Source organism: Panulirus ornatus, chromosome 11, assembly GCF_036320965.1.
Source record: "Panulirus ornatus isolate Po-2019 chromosome 11, ASM3632096v1, whole genome shotgun sequence".
Classification (NCBI taxonomy): Eukaryota; Metazoa; Arthropoda; class Malacostraca; order Decapoda; family Palinuridae; genus Panulirus; species Panulirus ornatus.
The window spans coordinates 5,034,330-5,061,130 of record NC_092234.1 but is presented as its reverse complement, the minus strand read 5'-3'; the positions used below and the strand labels follow the sequence as shown (position 1 = coordinate 5,061,130).

General features: G+C 37.5%; 1 protein-coding gene across 9 annotated transcripts in view; it reads right to left on the bottom strand.

Annotated features, from left to right (window-relative positions):
• Nucleotides 1–26,114, bottom strand: part of bur (GMP synthase burgundy) — a 73,420-nt gene extending 47,306 nt beyond the window's left edge. The window contains exons 1-3 of one of the 9 annotated variants that reach the window (XM_071666460.1): nt 25,687–25,822; nt 19,034–19,118; nt 18,108–18,335 (exon numbers count right to left, since the gene is read on the bottom strand). In XM_071666460.1, the coding sequence (XP_071522561.1) occupies nt 18,108–18,137 (30 nt within the window). In that variant the 5' untranslated portion in view covers nt 18,138–18,335; nt 19,034–19,118; nt 25,687–25,822. Of the gene's footprint in view, nt 1–9,294; nt 9,487–18,077; nt 18,336–19,033; nt 19,119–25,686; nt 25,830–25,916 lie in introns of those variants that run through there. The other 8 variants (XM_071666461.1, XM_071666457.1, XM_071666464.1 and 5 more) reach the window with 8 other exon arrangements.
• Nucleotides 26,115–26,801: the final 687 nt, after the last annotated feature.

Sequence of the window (26,801 nt, the reverse complement as noted above, 5' to 3'; positions counted from 1 at the left end):
ACCAAATTGGAGGTGGAAAGATGGAGTGAAAAAGATTTTGTGTGATCGGGGCCTGAACATGCAGGAGGGTGAAAGGAGGGCAAGGAATAGAGTGAATTGGAGCAATGTGGTATACAGGGGTTGAAGTGCTGTCAGTGGATTGAATCAAGGCATGTGAAGCGTCTGGGGTAAACCATGGAAAGCTGTGTAGGTATGTATATTTGCGTGTGTGGACGTGTGTATGTACATGTGTATGGGGGGGGGGGGTTGGGCCATTTCTTTCGTCTGTTTCCTTGCGCTACCTCGCAAACGCGGGAGACAGCGACAAAGTATAAAAAAAAAAAAAAAAAAAAAAATATATATATATATCTTTTCTTTCATACTATTCGCCATTTCCCATGTTAGCGAGGTAGCGTTAAGAACAGAGGACTGGGCCTTTGAGGGAATATCCTCACCTGGCCCCCTTCTCTGTTCCTTCTTTTGGAAAATTAAAAAAAACGAGAGGGAAGGATATCCTCTTTGTCAATCTTTCCTCACTCATTCTATGTGACCATTTCAAAACACCCTCTCTTCTCTCTCAACCATACTCTTTTTATTACCATACATCTCTCTTACCCTTTCATTACTTACTTGATCAAACCACCTCACACCACATACTGTCCTCAAACATCTCATTTCCAGCATATCCACCATCCTCCGCACAACTCTATCTACAGCCCATGCCTCGCAACCATATAACATTGTTGGAACCACTATTCCTTCAAACATATCCATATTTGCTTTCCAAGATAACGTTCTTGACTTCCATACATTTTTCAACGCTCCTAGAACTTTCGCCCCCTCCCCCACCCTATGATTCACTTCCGCTTCCATGGTTTCATCCACTGCCAAATCCACTCCCAGATATCTAAAACAATTCAAACTTACCCCCAATTGACTTGTCCCTCAACCCTACTGTACCTAATAACCTTGCTCTTATTCACATTTTCTCTCGGCTTTCTTCTTTCACACACTTTACCAAACTCAGTCACCAGCTACTGCAGTTTCTCACCCGAATCAGCCACCAGTGCTGTATCATCAGCGGACAACAACTGACTCACTTCCCAAGCTCTCTCATCCACAACAGACTGCATACTTGCCCCTTTTTCCAAAACTCTTGCATTAACCTCCTTAACAACACCATCCATAAACAAATTAAACAACCATGGAGACATCACGCACCCCTGCCGCAAACCAACATTCACTGAGAGCCAATCACTTTCCTCTTTTCCTACTCGTACACATGCCTTACACCCTTGATAAAAAATTTTCACTGCAGCGGATGGAACCCTGGAAGCGGAAGTGAATCATAGGGTGGGAGAGGGGGCAAAAGTTCTGGGAACGTTGAAAAATGCATGGAAGTTGAGAACATTATCTTGGAAAGCAAAAATGGGTATGTTTGAAGGAATAGTGGTTCCAACAACGCTATATGGTTGCGAGGCGTGGGCTATAGAGTTGTGCAGAGGAGGGTGGATGTGCTGGAAATGAAATGTGTGAGGACAATATGTGGTGTGAGGTGGTTTGATCGAGTAAGTAATGAAAGGGTACGAGAGATGCGTGGTAATGAAACGAGTGTGGTTGAGAGAGCAGATGAGGGTGTTTTGAAATGGTTTGGTCACATGGAGAGAATGAGTGAGGAAAGATTGACAAAGAGGATATGTGTCAGAGGTAGAGGGAACGAGGAGAAGCGGGAGACCAAATTGGAGGTGGAAAGATGGAGTGAAAAAGATTTTGAGCAATCAGGGCCTGAACATGCAGGAGGGTGAAAGGCGTGCAAGGAATAGAGTGCATTGGAACAATGTGGTATACCGGGGTCGATGTGCTGTCAATGGATTAAACCAGGGCATATGAAGCGTCTGGGGTAAACCATGGAAAGTTTTGTGGGGCCTGGATGTGGAAAGGGAGCTGTGGTTTCGGTGCATTATACATGACAGCTAGAGACTGAGTGTGAACATATGTGGCCTTTGTTATCTTTTCCTAGTGCTACCTCATGCACATGCAGGGGGAGGGGGCTGTTATTTCATGTGTGGCAGGGTGGTGACAGGAATGAATAAGGGCAACAGTATGAATTATGTACATGTGTATATATGTATATGTCTGAGGGTCTATATATATGTATACGTTGAGATGTATAGGTATGTATATGTGTGTGTGTGTGTGTGGATGTGTATGTATATACATGTGTATGTGGTGTGGGTTGGGCCATTCTTTCGTCTGTTTCCTTGGGCTACTTCGCTAACGCGGGAGACAGGGACAAAGTATAATAAATAAATATATTATGTATGGAGAAAAAAAAAATGTGTGTGAGAGGATGTCCTTCTTCATCTGTTACCTGGTGCTACCTCGCAAACAGGGGAAACGGTGATCAAGTATGAAAAAATGCGTGCATGCATGTACATACGTGTGTATTTGATGAAGAATACTAAAAAATGAAGAAAAAAGCTATAAATGTATGGAAAGCTACTACGGTGCGATGCAATACTATTGTGGCCACAGAAAATTAATAATGAAAAAACGAAATCATCTAAAAGGTAATGCAAACATAGGTAAGCACAGCCAAACAACCTATTTCTTAGAAAACTGACATGCTCAAGCTGAAATACACTAGAAAAACTATTGGTTTGTCACACTAGTACTGCCAAGATCAAAGTGTGCTGTATATCATGCAAGATGCCACCAAACTGCACATCTTAAATCAACACAAGGGCTTACTACATACTACTATGGCTAAAGCCAAGGACAAAAGCTCAAAGGAGAAACTAATTGCTTTAACAATTATAATAAAAGCATTGTCAATGGAAGTGCTGGTCTTACGAACATGTGAACCCTTTAACTACACCACTGACCTTAAATGGCTCTTTATATTTATATAAAAGAAAAAAGAAAGAAATCTTTTGATCTTTTAAGTCCTCTATACTGAAGTGGTAGAGTTCCGAATGGACCGCAATGAGGCTGGTAAGCGGCCATTGCATGATAACTGTTTTTCCAAAGGGGTGATTTCACATACAATTATTAATAACTAACCAAAGATCAATTTCTATGAAAGAGACCTGTTGTTACCCATGACCTTCCTACAGGTTCCTGCAGTTCATAGCTCCACTACTTCTGGTGGGGAAATGTACATAAATTTGGAGTGAAACATTCTTTGGCAAGACTGCACTCCCAAAGATAAAGCTTCCCCAAAGGTGACTTTTCATTCATGATGTAACCATTAGCAGGCATAGCCCAGTAACATCATTTCACATGTATAAATAAATCTTTATACATCTAAGCAAAGTACAAATTTAATTATTAATTTTAGGGATTATAACAATATTTACGCATACTTTTTAGGGATTACAACAATGTTTATGTAAAGTGTAACACAGGTAATTTTTATATTTAAATTTTTTTTTCATTTTACATAAATAAATGAACATTTGCATAATGTACATCTTTAGAATGAAATATAAGGATGAATGTGACGTGATACATTTTCTGGCTATGGCAGGAGAATGCTAAAAATGTTATTGATCAAGTGGTGAGAATTCAAACGATGGTGGGAACCATTACACTGTCAATTGACAGTATTAGCCATGAACTATACATCATCAAACTAGCAATCATAGCAGTATAAGGGTTAAAACCAGCAAGGAAAATTGAGGCAGAGGTAAAGTAGCAAACAAAAGTACTGGGCTTTCTTGCATTCAATATTAAGAGAATGAAAATGGAAAATCGACTTGGGACTTTTCATGAAGAAAATGTAATACACATTAATCAGGTTCACAATCAGGCTTATCTTAGCAGTACACATTCCAATTCTTCAGGCAGCATTTCCTACAATATCTTCAATAAAACCAGATCACTGAGGCAAAAGACAAACAGAGCTGGGGCAAGGGGATATCTGATCATTGCATAACAGTCACTCTTAATACAACTGGGTTTTTCTGTCCATTAGTTTCAGTATCTTTAGTGTGGGAATATCCATTTTTTTCCAGAAATATGTGATTATAAACATTTCATGTCAGTAACTTATTCCATCATAAATAATATTTTTACTAAGTGTTAAAAATCTTACTGAGATATTTCAAAGGTTATGTTCACCCTGGGATAAGATATGGCCTTTGTGTGTCAATGGCATGATGAGATGGAGCTGGGCTTGCCCTGGTGTTTTCAAGGGTTATGAAAATTCTTTTACAATTGCCTGTTTTACATTTTCAAATTATCAAGATGGACTCACTTTATTTAGTTTTTCATTTCATATAAATTTTTTTCAATTTGCTTCTATCATTTCATGTGGTTTCTTTTCACCTTGTCCTTCTTTACTTGGCGAACTTCCCCACTGATAGGTTTCACAGAGTAAACCCACTTCTTTATCGTACTTGACTGCCATTTCCTGCGACAGTGAGGTAGCACTAGAAACATACGAAGGCCACATCCACTCACATCCATTCTCTAGCTACCATGTGTAATGAACCAACACCAAAGCTCCCTATGCACATCAAGGCTCCACAGACCTTTCAATGGTTTACCCTCGATGCTTCACATGCTCTAGTTCAGTCCAATGAGACCATGGCAACCTTTGTATACCACATCATTCCAATTCACCCTTTCCCATATACATATTTCACCCTCTTGCATGTTCAGGTCACAACTGTTCAAAACATTTTTCATTCCATCCTTTCATCTCCAATTTGGTCTCCCTGTCATTCTTGCTCCCTCGACTTTTGGCACATATATCTTCTATTTGTCAACCTTTCTCAACTCATTCCCTCCTGATGTCCAAACCATTGTAGCACTCTTCTGCTCTCTTAACCACACTCTTTCCACTACCACTCACTCAATCTTATATATTTATCTCTATATATCTTTTTTTATTATACTTGACTGTCGTTTCCTGCATCAGCAAAGTAGCATCAGGAAACAGATGAAGAATGGCCCATCCAATCACATACCTATACAGAAACACCCATACATGTACATACTTATACATATCAGAAGATATACATATATATACATATACATATATACATATTCATATTTGCTTGCCTTCATCCACCTCTGGCACCACCCTGCCCCACAGGAAACAGCATCACAACCTCTTGCCTCAGCCAGGTAGTCCCCACAGACCTTTCTATGATTTACCCCAGATGTTTCACATTCTGGTTCAGTCCACTGACAGCCAATGACCCCGGTATACCACATCATTTGGAACGATATATGGATGGGGTGGTTAAGGAGGTATATGCAAGAGTTTTAGGGAGAGGGGCGAGTATGCAGTCTGTTGGGGATGAGAGGGCTTCGGAAACGAGTCAGTTGTTGTTCACCGATGATACAGAAGCTGGTGACTGAGTTTGGAAAAGTAAGTGAAAGGAGAAAGTTGAGAGTACACGTGAATAGGAGCAAGGTTATTAGGTTCAGTAGGGTTAAGGGACAAGTTAATTGGGAAGTAAGTTTGAATGGAGAAAAACTGGAGGGACTGAAGTGTTTTAGATATCTGGGAGTGGGCTTAGCAGTGGATGGAACCATGGAAGTAGAAGGGAGTCACAGGGTTGAGGAGGGGGCGAAGGTTTTAGGAGTGATGAAGAATGTGTGGAAGGAGAGAATGTTATCTTGGAGAGCAAAAAATGGGTATGCTTGAAGGAACAGTAGTTCATATAATGTTATATGGTTGCAAGGCATGGGATATGGACTGAATTGTAAGGAGGAGGGTGGAAGTATTGGAAATGAAATGTTTGAGGACACTATTTGGTGTGAGGTGGTATTTCCTAACCTAACCTCAACCTGAATAGAATGCCTGCATCTCCACAGAAGTCTTATATCACTTTTTCAACCCAGAGAAACAAAAATCTAGCTCACATCCTCAACTCACCTTGAATGGTCACAATATACATTAAACCAACCATTCTTGGCATCGTATACGAAACACACAAGATTCACTCATAACATCAATAACACCACCACAAAAGCACCACATAAACCAATGCCCTTAGAACACTAACTGGCATTATATTTGGGCAAGAAAAAGAATCCCTTAACATCTCATTCAAACAATTCATCCACTCCACTTCCAACTATGCCTCACCTGTCTGACATTCCAACCCATCATAGCAGTTATAACAAAGATGCAAACTCAAAAAATAGAGCACTCAAAATAATCAACAGCTACCAAGCAACCATAACACTCAACAAATTCACAATGAAACAAGGATACTTCCAAGACCTTCATACCTCATTTCTATGGAACAACACAAGACCTCTTCCATCTACCACCAACCCCCAAGTAGAAATAAAAAGTTTAACCCCGTCTTCCAATTCAGTAACCTCTACTAACACATCATCCCCACCCACACCAAATATATCACTGACAAAATGCATACACACTAAAATAATCTAATACTAAACAACTCCAACCCACCAGTTATAAACCCATCAGAAACCACAATATCCAGACAAACACAAGGAACACTCTCTAGCTTATGCTTACGACATCATCCCTCACTACCACTCTACAAACATCGTTTCAACACATCTCAACACAATAACCCTGATGCAACTATCATAAGGAAGTCACCAGGAACTTTCTGCTCAAATGCCTACATTTGTTACTCATAGATGCATACACCAAATCACAACACTTTATGACCTGTGGTCCTGATTCGTGGACATGGCCATCTTCCAGTGTGCTGCAGGAGCTTCATAAGGATAGAAGGAACTCCTGGGGCAGGAGGTAAACAAATAGTATATATCAGTCAACAATAGACTATACACAAAGGCATGGCCTATACACACCATAGGTACAACATGAGTGAAAAACAAAATAGGAAACAAAGCACAATATTAACTTGCGTGCTTCTAAATAAAACTAAAATTCAAGTTTTCAAAACCCATGTACCTACGAAACACAAAAGGAGACATAATAAATCCACTAAAAAGTATACAACCAAGAAACTGTGAAAGTGCTAGTTATTTCTTTTTTCACTAATAGTAACTCATATTTGAAATAAACTCTTGAAATGGTCCAAACAAATAAACTTTACTATAAATATACAAATGCATCAAACACTGCTTTTTCACAATTTTAAAATAATATGAGGAAGTACTCCCAAAGAAAACCACTATCTTAGATCACTGAAAGATGCTAGCCAGTTCAAGACTGCCTAGTAATACAACAAATCTACCCACAATATCTCGTTACATCAGAGGAAGGCTTCATGACAATTTACCTAAAAGCATTAAAATATCCAAAAAACTGAAAGTGAAGCTGCAGATGAGTTGCTGTAAACCCTTGGCAACAATGCAAACCACTCAGTCAATTTAATGTAAATCGAATTTACTGGCCAGGAGCTCTTTAAGTAAAAGGGATTAAGAAACATACATGACAAATTTTATTGCAGAGCTGAGGGGACCAAGTGGAATCCAAACTTCCCAAAGCCTTGTGGAACAATCTTTACCTATACAATTACTCATTTCCATATCGGACAAAAATGCACACAGAATCCCATGCTTCATATACAACCTGATATCATAGAAAGTATGACTCTGCCAGATACACAAAAACTAAAGGCAGAAATCAGACACATATTCCAATGAGCCACAACATGGCAATTAAGTGAAAAGTAAACACCTTTGCCAAAAGAAAATTTCACATACTAAGACATCTGCTCAAGACCTGGAATGACTGCATATGACAATTGTACATTCAGAGATAATAACAATGCAATTACTGTCTCTGTAAAGATAGTAAGCTGGATTCTGCAAACCTTCAAGTGAGGTAAAACCAGTAATAATACTCTCTGAAGAACTTATACTGTCTAAACTAGAACAATATCGTGAATCAAAAACACCCTACCTGGCAGACATATAAGCCATCACAAAAATAAGGAAAATCAATCCTGGCACAAATACCAGAAGCAACTGTAATCAAGAAATACTTACTTGGATGCATAGAAGAAATATACTGCAATAAAATATACCAAAAATATACATGAGTAATACTGGGTGCCCAATCTAAACTTAGAAATAATTCACTACTGGAGTGAAAAGCATGGAAGATCACAATGTAAAATCAAAGAAAAGTACAGACACCTAATATAATGGAAAACAGCATCAAGGTCTGAGGCCAAAGACTAGTCAACTCACTAAATGCAAACAAAAGTGCATATTATTCCTAATCTGAGCTCTAGATAATAAAAACAAGCCCATAAAACTGGCATAAAGTTACCTCATGCCACTATATCTACACATTCATATACAAAAAGACCAAGAACAATCACAGCTTTGGTTATAGTCATATAACACATAAGTAAACACTTGAGGAAAAAAAATGCATATGACAATAATTCTACAAAACAGTCATTTCAAAATCATATATAGTACTCACTAGTGTGCTAATGTGAAAAAAATCAACATATCTATCAAATCTATGCCTTATATAGAGATTCCAGTGACATCCTCCTCCAACAATCTTATCTCAAACAATTATCCATTTTCCAAAAATAAGCTAAAATTATTTACTTTTAGTCCATTGTTTTCAGGACTCAGTTATAGCTCGAACTAGATTTGTAACTAACATTCACTGGTTTCTAATTGATAAGCAAGGACATTGCCAGTGATAGCTCCAAACCCTGTTATTTTCCAGACTAATGAGAAATAAGCTTAACAAATTTATTGAGATCACAAACCAAATGTCATGCAAAGCACCAAATAAGCTTTCAAGGATAACACAAAATACTTTCCAGTGTGAATGAAGAACTAGAATCGACTTTTTCTTCAACTAACCCTTACTAACTAAGGGATAAGGTAGCAATACAGTCAGATGTGTGACTGTCAAGTGATTGCCGAGATATGTTCTGAATGTAAAAATATTAAAATATGTCTAAAAGGTTATGAGGCAATTATCAGTGAAAGAAAAAAATATCCCTAGAGGAGTTCTATCTAAATCTGGCTATATATATATATATATATATATATATATATATATATATATATATATATATATATATATATATATATACTGCTAGTATATATATATATATATATATATATATATATATATATATATATATATATATATATATACTAGCAGTTTAGCAACATCAATATATTCTTTACTTCAGGAGCAACCTTAAGGAACTTCAGTATTACATGTTTTCCACCCTGCCAGCAATCAACAGACAGTGTAAACGGGTTTCCAATACTGAATGCCCCTGTGCGAAAATGCTGCATTAGAAAATATGAATGAAAAACTAAAGGATTTCTCAACAGCACCTACAACAAGTTCATAGTGTTACCTACACAGAGAGTTTTGAAGCACCTGTGAAGTCTTCTCTTTCCCATTCCCAAATGAAACTTGACTCAGGTACATCACATCAGGGCCAATGATTGTAGCATGAAGGTATCTTGTACATAAGCTCTGGTTTACTTCAACGTACAAGCTTTCCTGGGTTCTCAATCACAACACTGCTGGCAGGACTTCCCACTTACTGCCTTCACAAACAATAATAGTTTGCCATCAGTTCCTCATCTTTCTTGAATTCTCACTAATTGCCTCAATCGTTACACTTTCTTATGCAAGTAACTTGTTCATTGGCAGGAATATGTTACCCATTCTATTACTGTAAATCAGAACAATAAATTTCAAAACAAAACCAGTGAATATCTCAAACCAGGTAATTTGGAAAGTCATTCATAATGTGACTCACGACCATCAACACCAAACTCTGAATACTTTGGAGTGAAAGTACTAAGACCAGAAAGGAGAAATCATGTCTAATGAGAAACTGACTTAGCTGCAGGGTATAATCACAACCAAGGAAAATAAGTAATGAGAGAGCACAATTTGAAAGTTGAAAGATTTTCAAGATATGAGTTAGGTAAAATATCAGTGACTGTAGAAGCAGGTATGACAGTAATGATGCAAATGACCATGTCATGAAAGACAACTCAAGAGGCATGAGAAATCAAATAAGGTGGTTGCTGTACTAAAATGAGTAATAGAAGACATTAATGATACAATGAACTGCCAAAGTGCTTTGAGGGAGTGTGTGACTGCATGGAAGGAGAGTAATGTGAAGATTGAAGAGGTTAATGTTCATATCACTATATAAATGTGTTGAGAATGAACATGAAATATTGGGGAACTGCTTCAGAAATGCCAGATGTCAAGGTAAGACTTAAAATTTTTACATGTGGTATACTCAAACACAAACCATGATGATTTATTGAAGGATATTCTCGAGGATCACAATTCCCACTAAAAGGATGTTATACACTATAGATGTTATACACTATAAACTCAAAAAAGAATACATAGAAAGTATTTACTGAAACTGAAAAAAACTTACAGTTCTGTTCTTGGGAAACAGTACGCTGGAATGCAAGAAAGTTACTATAGGCAATAAAAATAATCTAAAAAAAAAAGGCATCCCAAGCATTCAAAAATAAATAGGCTGACAAGTTTACAACCAAAGTTTTATAAAACTGAAAGCATCATGATACCATGGTTGTTTCATATAAAGAGGTTATAAATGAGGTGCTGGTAAAGACAAATGAAAAATCTAAGTTTCGGAGGATAATGGAAGATGAGGATGTGATTAATACAGCCATAAGTTACGAGCAGAGGTCATAGCATGAAGATATGTACTGACAAAGAGGAAACAGAATAAGACAGCAAATAAAGGGAAGTGGTGATAATGAAAGAAGGTTCCATGTGATACATAGCTGAATAGACAGAAGCTTAAGAAAGAGATGTGGTTTCAGAAGTGGTAGAGGATGTGTTGATCAGGTGTTTGCTTTGAAGAATGTGTGAGAGAAATATGCAGAAAAACTGATGGATTTGTATGTAGCATTGACAGATCTGGAGAAGGTAAATGAAAGGGTTGATAAGAGATGCTTTGTGGAATGTCTTAAGAGTATATGGTGTGGGAGGTAAGCTGCTAGAAGCAGTGAAAAGTTTTTACCAAGGATGTACGGCATGTATATGAGTAGTTAGAGAGGAGAGTAACTGGTTCCCAGTGAAGGTCAGTCTATGGTAGGGGAGTGTGATGTCCCCATGGTTGTTTAATTTGTCTATGGATGAGGTGGGTAGAGAGGTAAATGCAGGAGTTTTGGAAAGAGGGGCGAGTATGCAATCTGTTGGGGATGAGAGGGTCTGGGAAGTGAGTCAGTTGTTGTTCGCCAATGATACAGCTCTGGTGGCTGATTAAAGTGAGAAACTGCAGAAGTTGGTGACTGAGTTTGGAAAAGTGTGTCAAAGAAGAAAGTTGAGAGTAAATGTGAATAAGAACAAGGTTATCAGGTTCAGTAGGGTTGAGGGACAAATTACTTGGGATGTAGGTTTGAATGGAGAAAATTTGGGGGAAGTGAAGTGTTTAAGATATCTGGGAGAGGGCTTAGCAGCAAATGGAACCATGGAAGCAGAAGTGGGTCACAGGGTGGAGAGGGGTGAAGGTTCTGGGAGCGATGAAGAATAAGTGGAAGGACAGAACATCATCTTGGGAGCAATAATGGGTATGTTTGAAGGAATAGTAGTTCCAATAACACTATATGGTTGCGAAGCACAGGCTATATATAGGGTTGTATGGGGAAGGGTGGATGTGTTGGAATTGAAATGTTTGCGGACAATATGCGGTGCGAGGTAGTTTGATCAAGTCAATAATGAAAGGGTAAGTGAGATGTGTGGAAATAAAAAAAAAAGAGTGTGGTTGAGAGAGCAGAAGAGGGTGTGTTGAAATGGTTTGGACATTTGAAGAGAATTAGTGAGGAGCGATTGACAAAGAGGATATAAGTATCAGAGGTGGAGGGAATAAGGAGAAGCAGGAGACCAAACTAGAGGTGGAAGGATAGAGTGAAAAAGATTGTTAGCGATTGGGGCCTGAACATACAGGAGGGTGAAAGGTGTGCAAGGAATAGAGAATAGAAACGAGGTGGTATATCAGGGTCAACATGCTGTCAATGGACTGAAACAAGGCATGTGAAATGTCTGGGATAAACCATGGAAAGGTCTATGGGGCCTGAATGTGGAATGGGAGCTGTGGTTTTGGTGCATTACACATGACAGCTAGAGACTGAGTGTGAACAAATGTGGCCTTTTTTGCCTGTTTTCCTGGCGCTACTTCACTGAAGCAGGGGGTAGCAATGCTGTTTCCTGTGGGATGGGGTAGTGCCAGGAATGGATGAAGGCAAGCAAGTATGAATATGTGCACGTGTACAAATGAATGTGCCAGTGTATATGCTGATATGGCATTTATGTACATATATGTGTATATTAGTGGATGGGCCATTCTTCATCTGTTTCCTGGTGCTCAAGTATAATAAATAAATGAATTCAATATTTATTCAATTCATCTATTATACTTTGTCGCTGTCTCCCGCGTTAGCGAGGTAGCGCAAGGAAACAGATGAAAGAAAGACCCAACCCACCCACATATACATACACGTCCACACACGCACATATACATACCTATCCATTTCAACGTATACATACATATATATACATACACAGACATATCCATGTATACACATGTACATAATTCATACTTGCTGCCTTTATTCATTCCCGTAGCCACCCCGCCACACATAATGACACCTCCCTTCCCACGCATGAGGTAGTCCTAGGAAAAGACAACAAAGGCCACATTTGTTCACACTCAGTCTCTAGCTGTCATGTATAATGCACCAAAACCACAGCTCCCTTTCCACATCCAGGCCCTACAAAACTTTCCATGGTTTACCCAGACTCTTCACATAACCTGGTTCAATCCACTGATAGCACATCAACCCCAGTATACCACATCATTCCAATTCACTCTACTCCTTGCATGCCTTTCACCCTCCTGCATGTTCAGGCCCCGATCGCTCAAAATCTTTTTCACTCCATCCTTCCACCTCCATTTTGGTCTCCCACCTCTCCCATGAAATTACTTAAATTCTTGTCTTTTAATCTCATGCATTTATCTTAAGCCATATATTAAATCCTAGTAGAGGTTCCTCTGGTTCAATGGTTTTAAGTGTATAGGCTGTCCTCTCTTCTTCTCCCTTTTAATGTTCTTTGGGTAACATTCATGCTGCCACACAATTACAAGGCCTAACACTTTCCTTCAAAGACAGCTAATTTCCACTTTACCTTTTACTATTTCTTTACTGTTACTCTCCTGTACCTTTCCTTGCTTCTCATTTACTAACCTGCAACTGCACACATGCTAAATTACCTTTCAAACTTCATAAGCATATTTTCTGATTTCTCATGCTGCAGTAAGTTTACCAAATGTTTACACCATGGCTAAACCAGCATGCAAAATTCTCCAGCATAAAATTTCAATTGCTTCTATCTGGCCCTTGGCATTTAAAAATATGGAGATGGCCAATATATTTGGAGATTGGTTAAGATTTCACATGTACTGCCCTGCTCACAAAAAACCAATTGGCAAATGCAGTACAGAATATCTCAAAGTGGGCTAACTTAAGCAGAAAGATGTTAAGCTTTATAAGACATTACACATGACTCTGCAAGCACAGTCAATCATATACACAATTAAGTCAGCGATTCCACAACACCTAGAAGTCAGTTACAATAAAAGAAAAAGCAAAGCATTTTTCCTTTTAATCATGCATTTTCATTTGGCAATCATAATGGTACAATTCAAAATTTGTATCTTTTCAAGGTACTACTATGTAAAGTTTCTTACTTTCATTTCTATGCTATAATATAGCAATAATAAAACAGAAATGTAAAATTTTCCTCTTCTAAATGTTTCTAAAATAACTATCACTAGTTAATCCACAATCTACAGATCAGAGGAAGCTATGGAAGAATATACATTTTCAAAATGAAGTAGTGTCAAAGATGTGTTTCACTGTGATACTTTTAACTTCTATACTAAATAATCTTAAGCAGAAGTATACGCTGATCTGGCATAATGTTCCCCACTACACAGTACTTCAAAAAAAGAAAAGGAAAATGTACTCTAGCACTTTACACAAGTTTTAAATGGCAGTAAGAGGGGCCCATCACATTGGAATTTCTGAGATCCTGGTTGGACCAGTGCTATGCTGCAACTGTTGGCTCTGTGATCTCCTAAACCCCTCAGGAGGTTAATTATAGAACCTCCCTCCCTTCCTCCACCCAGTATTCACAATTTCACCTCGTACTACAAACTGTTGTTCTAATGTATAACCCATTTATGCCAATTCACCTTTTACCCCAGATTCAAATAATGTTAACAATACAACAAATAACAGTGTTGATGCTTCAATATATCCAATAGCTTACCTTACTCTATAAATGTTCTTACTTTGCATATGCTAATACTATAATAATGAATAAAAGATTTCTGCTACAATTGCTTCTTATTAATTCAAGCAACAGTACATAAATCTTAGGAGTAGAGTATTAAGAGTAAAACATAGACTGAGAATAGAAAAAATATTATATACTAATGGAAAATCAAATACTGTAAACCTAACACTATCATTCTTAAATCACTGCAAGTGAATCTGGCTGTTACTTAGTGACAACAACAAAGAAAATGTATTAACCATAAATATGAATGCTAGACAAACAGGCCACAAATTACTTGCAAAACTGCAAAGATGACAAATAATAATAATAATAAATAATAATAATAATAATAAAAAAATCTGGTATACCAAAATGAATGCAACCAGTGTGATAATTTTATCTGAGAAAGTAGTAAAAGAAACTTATCACAAATTATTTTTTATTCATAACTTTCTAGTTGAAGGGGATACACAGTCACCTCTGTAGAGAGTTCTTTGACAAGACTGTACTCCCACTGATACAGCCCACCATGAGCGACTTTTCACTCATGGTATAACCTTATGCAGGCAAGTAATGTAACACTTTCTCCTACATCTTAATGATTCACTTAACAGTGCTTCACATTTTTCAAACATGTTCTTAAAAAAAAAAATCATTTAACTACTTAACTCTTCTAGATGGATACTTGTGGGACATGGACAATTACTTTTGTTGCAAATTTATATACTGAATATCATGCCTCTACTTCATAGCTGCCCTCTGAGCCCAAGTAGCTGCCAAAATGGCAGTGTAATAATTATGTTATCTGAAAGACATTAGTAAAAGATACTTATCGGTGATTATCTTTTATTCACAACTGAATAAGAATACCTTTGAAATCATTTCAACTGTTTTTCATAAACAACTTGAAAGCTGTGATTCACAGGGTTGGAAAGGAAACCTAACTCAGGAGTTGAGGGGTTAATTTTTTTTTCAAATGTCTTCATGTTCTTGAAGACCACAAAGAGTATTCAAGTCTTGATGAAGTACTCAGCATTCCCTGATACATGCTAGCTACAAATCAAATATACAAAATGGCAATGTCCTTAAATTTTCAGCAAATCACAATTCCACCTTGATGGTAAAAGTTCCAGGATGATTTAATTAAATGTTTCACCAATCTACACAGACAAAAAATGTACAACAAACGACCAGGCTGAGGAACAAGGGCAATTCTGATATTCAAGGCCCATAAAAAGAATTTGCCAAGCATTACTTTTCACTCAACTAAACATCTATGTGCAATGACTAATGGGATAACACAATAAAAATAATACAAATTATCTCCATCGAACACCTAGAAAGAGAAAGTACAATGTCTATCAATACTGTAGAAATCAGCAGTCCTTGGCTATTTAATAGAAAGGTTTTCTGTCCCTAAAAATAACTGATATCACAATCTTTTTTTTTTTTTTAAGAGGCTAACAATCAATGAAACGCAAAGCTATCTTGAAAATACAATGAAATAACATCTTCGAAAAAGACATTTATCACATGTATTAGACAAATATCAAGTATGAACAGTATCATCATTCCACTTAAGGAAACAAATCTTTTAAGCACATCCAATGGCAAGCAAAAAGGACTGCACCTGAAGTAAGGGAGCTTTGATACAGCAGTCATAAAAGTACGTGGACACACACTGACATACAGTACTCCCATAACTGTTACGACAGCAAATTAGTTACAGTATCGTATCCCATACTTATGAATCCAGGCCAAAATTAGCGAATACAAAATGAAGAAAACCTCTTACTCATATCAAGGAAGCCTCCTAGTGCAACTGAGTACTGGTAATGAAACTTCAAACACCTTATGGAAACATAAGGTTACAGCAACTGAAATCTACTGAAAACACAAAATTCTTTTGGTTTCCATTGGTGTTGCCATATATACAATAGATAACTTAATTAGTCTTGTACCATTGAACCCATGAGAAAAAGAAAAAAAAGACAGTACATGGATAAAAATAATAAATATCAGAGACACTCAAAGCTGCATCACAGTTTACCAAAAAGAATGAGTTTTAAGCATTGTTACTAAAAGTGCTGAACGACAACAATTTTAGATGTGGTCGCGAAGACTTAAAATCATGATCATGAGGATACTATAAACTGCTAAAGAGAAAAAAGAAGCATAAAGTGACAAGAAGCAACAAGACAGTTTTAACAGACAGCAAAATGAGATTGTGGTTGAACTGAAAAGGTCCTCAACATAATAGTACAGCAGAATATTTTATTACTATATTGTTGAAAACTGTGACAACAGCCCACAAAATAACACGATCTGCCTTAGCTATAACCAAGTAAATTACGGTCCCATTAGACTGTCGGTCAAAATAAACATACATATGCATACACCTGCACATTCCAATAATGTGTCAAATGTACACTTTTTATTTATGATACAGCAGTCATAAAAGTACATGGACAAAAGTCTACATCAAGGCCGAGCCATAATTGAAATATTGAGAGCATTCTAAAAGGGAAAAGGAAGAGACATAGGAAAGTATTTGCAAATCTTGGAGGAAGTGACAAACCTGACTTTTAAACTGTGCCAAGTCACAGTTACTAGGAAAAACATGAGAAGGTAGAGAGCTCCAAAGCTTCGGGGAGTACGGAAAGAAAGTTATCAAATGACCCACCCTTGAGTTGCCAACAGCCACACAGTAATCATATGAAGTTCATAAATTTTATATATTTCTGGAGTTGTGTTTTTGGAACAACAGGAAAGAGCACCTTGTTTGGAAAAATGCTTTATTTCATCAGAAAAGTTAACAGTATATAAATAAACCAGAGGTAACCATATCTATTCACTACATATACAAAGCAGACCACTTGCTTTGTACACTAGCATACTCTTCCAGCTTAAATTATTACAAAAGGAAGTACATTCATTTCCCTGCCTGAAGGAGATATACTTCTGTTGTTTCATATTGCCATAAACATGAAGAGCAAAATGTGAATTTTCTGAATGTCTATATTGTGTGAGAATGGGATATCTTTTTAAAAATGCCAAAGGTCATCCCTACTACAACATAAACATAACAGTGCTAATATCCTTTATCCCATTCTACATTTCTGAATACTGGTAGTCTCCCAAGCAAGTCAAATAAGTTTGTTCATGAAATATGATGAGACACCAACACAGCATACATAACAAGAGTATAGTGCCCTCCGGTCTTGCATAGCTGAAGGGTTAAACCCATGTAATATGGGTTACGAAAAAAGAAAACAAATCTAATTTATCCCTATGGTAACCAAATGAACGTTCAACAAGAGCTTCCATCTATTCATATGAATTCAGCGAAATCATGAAATTAGGAACGCTCCCATATGATAACTGGTATTACAATACTACACTTCACCAGTTCCCTATCCCAAACACATACAGCTCTAAGAAATGGCCATTACATTTCTTATGAATATCTATTACCTAAACCTTTACAAGTTCATCAAGAAAGACACGAAAGCTCTTTGTCACAATCAATAAATTCACACAGTCTGACACAGTGATATTATCCCAACAAAATGGGCAGGGCCTTGGTGATGAGGGAAACTGTGAGGGGTTTGGGAAAATCTGTATTTGAAAACAGCCTAACGAAACAAAGAACTGATTCAGTTAAGGGAAACCGAACTTGACCTGAGCTAACCTGAACTGACCTAGCACGAACCTAACCTAACCTAATCTAGGTTTCATTAGGTTAGGTTAGGTCACTGTAGTTCTTACACTTCAAAAAATAAAAAAAAATACCACTAACCTAATCTGTCATAGGACTGATGCGATGTACCTGTTGCGATGTACAATGAATCGCTGCCATCAGACACACTGGAACCACAAACTCTGTGCATCTATTTCCAGAGTGGAGTTACACTTGGGACAGAGCCTTGTTTTACGAAGGATATTGTGCCTTATACACAGTTCTAACAGCTTCTTGGGGTCTTTCGTAGCATAACAGATGCCTTTGTAGGTAAAGCTGCAGGACGTGCACCTGTCTCCACACATGCCTGGCAGAATTCTAGAAAAAAATACGGAATATAACTATCTGTCATGTAAATCGAAACAGAACATCGCAACTGAGTCCAGACTGCACTAACCTTAGACAAACCGGTTCGAATACTTTACAACTAAAAAAGAGGACTAGCCAATCATGAGTCGTTCCATCGCTTAAACATTATTCAATTGAATGGCGCAAACAGCAGATTCGTTGTCTAATGTATTAAACGTAAATAACGAAAAAGACTAATATCCCATATTCTAACAAACGATACTGTAATTTTAAGAGGCAAACAGATTCAAATGCATCCTTGTTACTACTATGTAACTGTGTGTTTCTATTTGTTAGTAATTTACCCCACAATTTCCCTCTCCTTCCAAGCCTTGCCCTACTTGTCAGAAAGATCTGGTAAGTGCATAACATGCTTAAGCCGGTGAACATGTCTTTCAAAGTTATCAATTCTTTACCCGTGGCTTCTGGTATTGGATGTCATTATCATTCTATGGGCAGTTTAACTATATGAGACATTTCTTTTGTACTTAAAAGTATGAACTTAATTGCATGAAGTGGGCTTTCAAGCTGAGGGAAAATGTGGGAATGAAAATAGCTATAACAAACGGGGAAAAGAAAGTACTGTTTAATTTCTGAGCAAAGCCAAAATAGTATTCAAAACGGGGAAAAATTCGTAAAAAACGCATAAACATATGAAGATAACGTACCTTCAGACGCTGCTGCTCTTTTGTCTGTATTTTGGCGCAACGCATTGTAGGAGTATTCCTGAACATTCACCAAGGACGACAGCCACTGTGAAGATGTGATTACTCATTTCAGGATCTCTGTAAACTTGTAAAACTTCGACAAAAGGACTGGAACTATGTTTTGCCCATATATCTATAGCATAAAAAAAGCTGTATGAAAAACTGTGCATCAATGAAGATCAACGGCAACAAATTTCAGTTGAAATGTAAAATCATCGAAACACCACCGGACGAATCATGAAAAACGTGTAAGATTTCACACTTCGTTCTTGCTCTTTCTGCCTTGTGTCTTCCAATATAGGTAAACAACCTAAAATTTATAAATGCATTCAGTATGTATGACAGTATTTCACATCTTTCTGTCAGTTCCCATTAACAATGGTTGGATCAAGTGTACACAGCTTCTAAGCATACTGTGATCACACATAGTGACTAATATAATGCTTCCTATGTCATGACACTGTAGATGCCTGTTAATCATGGAAACCTAACTTACCTTACTCTAAGTCAGGTTATTCAGAGCTGATCATATTTCCAAAGATTTCGGTGGATGAGTTCACTTTTGCGGTATATCATCATTCTGTTTAACCCCACTGAAGTATTTCCCTCACACTCAGAGCCCTGCCCACTTTTTTAATCATTTACTCTTGAAAATAAAGCCTTCTTTTTTTCCTGATACCGAGATAATCATATCATTTGTATAACAGAGAAATACTGTACAATATATATTTTGGAAGACTCCACACATTTGTGTAGATTTAATGTAGAAAAACAAAATTTTTCTTCAGAATGAAACCTGCAAACGTTTATCAGATATCAAACAAGCTACCAATATATGTGTTTATATCACACATCATGATAACAAAGTTGTCATCATACAGTAAACCCACAAAGCAACTATACTTCATGGAAGTATTGCACAGTGGCAAAGATCATTTGAAGCAATTTGTGACTACTATTCAGAAAACAATGTTTAAGATCTGAGGTGAATTACTACTGCTATTCTGAAAAATTTGGTAGTTTTATGAATTAAACATAGGACTGGTCATGGGTTGCATTCATTCGTCACCTTTGAAACATAACGTTAGGAAAATAAGTAACAAATACTGTGCTAAGTTTATTATAAAAAAAACTCAAATTCTCTCTCTTATAAAAGAGATGGTCTGAAGTTTTGGTATGTTTAAGGGCAAATATGCTGTGAGGTGTTATACAGGAACACAAAACATCTGAAGTAAATCTTTGGTAACTGGTTTGCTTTTCCTCAGGGAAACAATCATCCATTTTCCATATTTTAGTATGGCAAACTAAATATAACCTATGACATTGCCAAAGCATATTTCACCATGTTTGAGTGATAGCGACTTATTCTATTTAGATTATATGGAGCTTTTCAACATTTGAAACAGGGCATGAAAAATCAGCGCCACTTAATAAACATAGAATAACATGTTTCATGATAAATTTGAGGATTCTGTTAAAGCACACACATGAAAACACAAAAGGGAGAAAAAATAGCGAGCAACAAGGTACCTAGCACCTAAATTACATAACACTAACTACCAGAGGAGAAATTTCTCTTTTTCTTGATTTTGTAATTGCAAACTCATATCTTCCCATGGAAGTTTAGACTGTCAAATTTTGTTCAAACTTGCAATTCTTTAACTTAGTCTGTCTCACATTTCCTTAACCTAGTTACTAATTAAGGTTAGATTTATTTCAGCTCTGACATATATATATATATATATATATATATATATATATATATACATATATATATATATATATATATTCTTTTCTTTCATACTATTCGCCATTTCCCGCGATAGCGAGGTAGCGTTAAGAACAGAGGACTGGGCCTTTGAGGGATATATATATATATATATATATATATATATATATATATATATATATATATATATATATATATGGTAGGTATAATATAAAGTATAATAAAAAAAATAAAAAAATAATAAAATATATATATATATATATTTTATCTTTTTTATATTTATTATACTTTGTCGCTGTCTCCCGCGTTTGCGAGGTAGCGCAAGGAAACAGACGAAAGAAATGGCCCAACCCACCCCCATACACATGTATATACATACGTCCACACACGCAAATATACATACCTACACAGCTTTCCATGGTTTACCCCAGACGCTTCACATGCCCTCATTCAATCCACTGACAGCACGTCAACCCCGGTATACCACATCGATCCAATTTACTCTATTCCTTTCCCTCCTTTCACCCTCCTGCATGTTCAGGCCCCGATCACTCAAAATCTTTTTCACTCCCATCTTTCCACCTCCAATTTGGTCTCCCACTTCTCCTCGTTCCCTCCACCTCCGACACATATATCCTCTTGGTCAATCTTTCCTCACTCATTCTCTCCATGTGCCCAAACCATTTCAAAACACCCTCTTCTGCTCTCTCAACCACGCTCTTTTTATTTTCACACATCTCTCTTACCCTTACGTTACTTACTCGATCAAACCACCTCACACCACACATTGTCCTCAAACATCTCCTTTCCAGCACATCCATCCTCCTGCGCACAACTCTATCCATAGCCCACACCTCGCAACCATACAAGAGAAGAGGTAGTAAAAGCTTTGCGGAAAATGAAAGCCGGCAAGGCAGCAGGTTTGGATGGTATTGCAGTGGAATTTATTAAAAAAGGGGGTGACTGTATTATTGACTGGTTGGTAAGGTTATTTAATGTATGTATGACTCATGGTGAGGTGCCTGAGGATAGGTGGAATGCGTGCATAGTGCCATTGTACAAAGGCAAAGGGGATAAGAGTGAGTGCTCAAAGTACAGAGGTATAAGTTTGTTGAGTATTCCTGGTAAATTATATGGGAGGGTATTGATTGAGAGGGTGAAGGCATGTACAGAGCATCAGATTGGGGAAGAGCAGTGTGGTTTCAGAAGTGGTAGAGGATGTGTGGATCAGGTGTTTGCTTTGAAGAATGTATGTGAGAAATACTTAGAAAAGCAAATGGATTTGTATGTAGCATTTATGGATCTGGAGAAGGCATATGATAGAGTTGATAGAGATGCTCTGTGGAAGGTATTAAGAATATATGGTGTGGGAGGCAAGTTGTTAGAATCAGTGAAAAGTTTTTATCGAGGATGTAAGGCATGTGTACGTGTAGGAAGAGAGGAAAGCGATTGGTTCTCAGTGAATGTAGGTTTGCGGCAGGGGTGTGTGATGTCTCCATGGTTGTTTAATTTGTTTATGGATGGGGTTGTTACGGAGGTGAATGCAAGAGTTTTGGAAAGAGGGGCAAGTATGAAGTCTGTTGGGGATGAGAGAGCTTGGGAAGTGAGTCAGTTGTTGTTCGCTGATGATACAGCGCTGGTGGCTGATTCATGTGAGAAACTGCAGAAGCTGGTGACTGAGTTTGGTAAAGTGTGTGAAAGAAGAAAGTTAAGGGTAAATGTGAATAAGAGCAAGGTTATTAAGTACAGTAGGGTTGAGGGTCAAGTAAATTGGGAGGTAAGTTTGAATGGAGAAAAACTGGAAGAAGTAAAGTGTTTTAGATATCTGGGAGTGGATCTGGCAGCGGATGGAACCATGGAAGCGGAAGTGGATCATAGGGTGGGGGAGGGGGCGAAAATTCTGGGAGCCTTGAAGAATGTGTGGAAGTCGAGAACATTATCTCGGAAAGCAAAAATGGGTATGTTTGAAGGAATAGTGGTTCCAACAATGTTATATGGTTGCGAGGCGTGGGCTATGGATAGAGTTGTGCGCAGGAGGATGGATGTGCTGGAAATGAGATGTTTGAGGAAAATGTGTGGTGTGAGGTGGTTTGATCGAGTAAGTAACGTAAGGGTAAGAGAGATGTGTGGAAATAAAAAGAGCGTGGTTGAGAGAGCAGAAGAGGGTGTTTTGAAATGGTTTGGGCACATGGAGAGAATGAGTGAGGAAAGATTGACCAAGAGGATATATGTGTTGGAGGTGGAGGGAACGAGGAGAAGTGGGAGACCAAATTGGAGGTGGAAAGATGGAGTGAAAAAGATTTTGTGCGATCGGGGCCTGAACATGCAGGAGGGTGAATGGAGGGCAAGGAATAGAGTGAATTGGATTGATGTGGTATACCGGGGTTGACGTGCTGTCAGTGGATTGAATCAGGGCATGTGAAGCGTCTGGGGTAAACCATGGAAAGCTGTGTAGGTATGTATATTTGTGTGTGTGGACGTATGTATATACATGTGTATGGGGGTGGGTTGGGCCATTTCTTTCGTCTGTTTCCTTGCGCTACCTCGCAAACGCGGGAGACAGCGGCAAATATATATATATATATATATATATATATATATATATATATATATATATATATATATATAAAGGACATTTGATCATCTATGAAGCTTTGCTTTATTTGGTTGCTTTTGTCTTCTGTCTCAGGTAAAATTTTTCTTATAAAATTTTCTTCTCTCCAAGTCCTGCCCTCATTCGATGAATTCTTGCCATTAACAAGCTACCATTTCAAATATATCAATGTATAAGGAGTGGTTATTTTGTCAAAATATCAGCACCAGTAGGTCAAATGTCTTTATGTGGATATTGATTCCTTCATGTGCCAATCTATTACTGTAGTTATCTACTCTTCCAAGTGATTTTTTTTGTAAATGTTTACATTTAAACAAACAAACATCAACTTTGACGAGTGGAAAAAATTAATTTCCTCAACTCCTAAAAGTTATTATCCACTGCCAGACTACCTCATACAGATCATTAAGGATCATGAAGTGATAATTCATGTAATAAAGTGGAACAAGGATAGGAAACAATAGATTCTGACTCAGTGGTGACAATGTACCTGTTACTGCTGTTGGTAAAATAACCACTTTATAATACATCTGACATCTCAATCAAACCTCTTTGTACCACCGACAACCTTAATTTCCCTCATTTCTTCATACAGTTAATAAAAGTGCATCCCTAATCTCAACCATTAGGTTCTGCCTGTTATAAGCAAGTCCAGTGTTTGGTTTGGAGATAGCACAGAACTAAGTTAGGGATTTGAAGGAAATACACATCAAGGACTCCTTACTTATACATTATTTAAAATTTAATGATGCTGATGATATAATGAAATCAATCAATCTAACAATACTAAAAATCATGATAGTGGACACTGGCAATGGGGGACACCCCCTTAAATCACAAGTTTCCTTTATTGCCTTATTGTGTTACCTAAATTACAGTAATAAGTGAAGTTATACAGATGAAATTATGTAATATATATATATATATATATATATATATATATATATATATATATATATATATATATATATATATATATATATATAATGGCACTTTAAAATTTACCTTAAACTTACATCTAAGTATGCATACATAACTGTGTGCCCTTCATTTTCTCTGTTGCAGCCAATCCCTCCCCCAACAGAAAGGACCATGTTGTTGGAAGGGCAATGAATTCCAAATACGTGGGATTAATAACTATACACGAAAAATACTTGTAGAAATTAGGGAACCCATGAAAACCACCTACCTTCCCAAACAGACTTTTTTTGAAAAATTACATTATGTAGTGTTCACAGTGTTTTTTTTATCTGTGTGTGTGTACAGCTAGATTTTGTACAATATGTGTGTTTGCTTCATGTCAACAAACACAACCACTTCTAGTTACCACTATATATTATGAGACAAGACCCAAGAAACACTGATTACCATGTTTTGATAATCATATCACAATCAGTGTGAAACTTGTCTGGTATGGGGAGATAAGTTATAACAGGTTCTGTTAACTTCTTTTAAGTAATTTACCTACATTTACATCATCCCAACATTTTCCCTGATCTTCACGGTACTCACAACAGTATTCTTTTCAAAGCAGGATTGTACTAGTCATTACATCTTTTCAGCATCATTCAAAATTACTTGTAGCAAGTGTAGAGAGCTCCATGATATGGATTTCCCCCAAACACACTAGTATTTCTGTACTTTCCCATAATCAAATGCATAATCACAGCTAATTAAAGAACTCAAAGCAAGTTTTCTTTACAGATCAGTCACCAGCAAGCCATCCTACATGAACGAGAGCTGTCATCGTGATACTTGCCTTGAAAGCTGTAAATGATGTCAACCGCTACGCACACAAGCCACACACGCGCGTCACAAGCCACTGGTACTTTAACTAGGAGCACGGGAGATGTAAACACGTAACTATCCTTCAAACTAGAGAGAGCTGACACCGACTATCCACCACAGAGACCTGCGAAGCTGTCAGTGGCTCCCAATCTAATGCCACCTCTGGAGCCACAGGCGAAAGCGAGTCATCCTCATTCATAACATGGTAGTTCCGCCAACCACACACTTGGGACTCCTCATTACCAAGTCTTGCCAGGCACATACCGATTCATCGACCCGTACAGTGCTAGATGAACAACCATAACCAGATTGTGAGGATTTACAGATAAAATCAATCATTTTACCTAGATCCTGACAACCCCAGATTGTAATACATCACCGTAGCCATAGAGGAACGCCCTAGGACTACAACGCCGTCCTTGTTACACTTCACTGCCACATTGTACTTATCCAGTGGCTTTACGGGGCACTCAAGGAGCTTACCAGAAAGAGTGGGATTTTGTAGTATCAAAAATGCCACGTTCTCCACATAAAGGTATACTGGTACAGGTGGTCTGGAAGCATTCCGAGCCGATGCAACAACAAATCCTACTCAGGCTACGTCTCTTCCACAACCTTATCTCCACTCTATTCCTCACCAACACCTTTCAAAATCAATCATCTCCCAACTCTTAGCAACAAACTATATCTTTGCAATCAAATTCACCACTTACCTTAAAAAAATCAGCTGGGAATACCACGATTTCTATAATTTTGGTGCCACTATTAGTGTAAAAACAGACGTACTCCAGCCAAACGTCTCGTCTTCAAAACAGAGATGAGGAACGAGAAGCGCCCGGCAGACGACTATCTCCCCGGCTCCGATTCCACTATATACCATGACTCGCCTTACTCTTCTTTATTCTCAACCTCCATGACTAAAGAATTTTCTGGTACGCGCCTGAAATGAATCACAAGGACTTAGTGGGTCATATGATGCTCCCTAACGGATTTGTTGTAGATAATGTACATGACATCGTGCGTGTCATTACCCTATTGCGAAATCGTGTTAGGTTGTCGTTTATTGAAGCTTATCTATTGAATACGAGCAAGCAGCAAGGCCACTGCCCAGAGTGAACTCTACACCATATATTATATTACACAACAGTGAACTGAATCTGCTGGTTTCAAATATCTTAAGAATATGCCATTCGGAACCCTCTTACCATCCATATAATAAAATATCTTTCAATGCAGACAACATATCTCTATGGAGGAAACTTGAAGCAGAGATCAAACCTTTGACTGTTAATATGAATAGAAAGAATAAAAAATAATTTTGCTTTCTGGATTTTTTCGGAATTAAATATCAATAATACGACTGAACTGGAAAGTAATCTTGCCTTAGGCATCTACGCCACGGCGTACCTAGCGTAAATGCGTGGCAAGGCCTTGTGCGTATATATACATTCATACATATACACACACACACACACATATATATATATATATATATATATATATATATATATATATATATATATATATTTATTTATTTTGCTTTGTCGCTGTCTCCCGCGTTTACGAGGTAGCGCAAGGAAACAGAAGAAAGAAAAGGC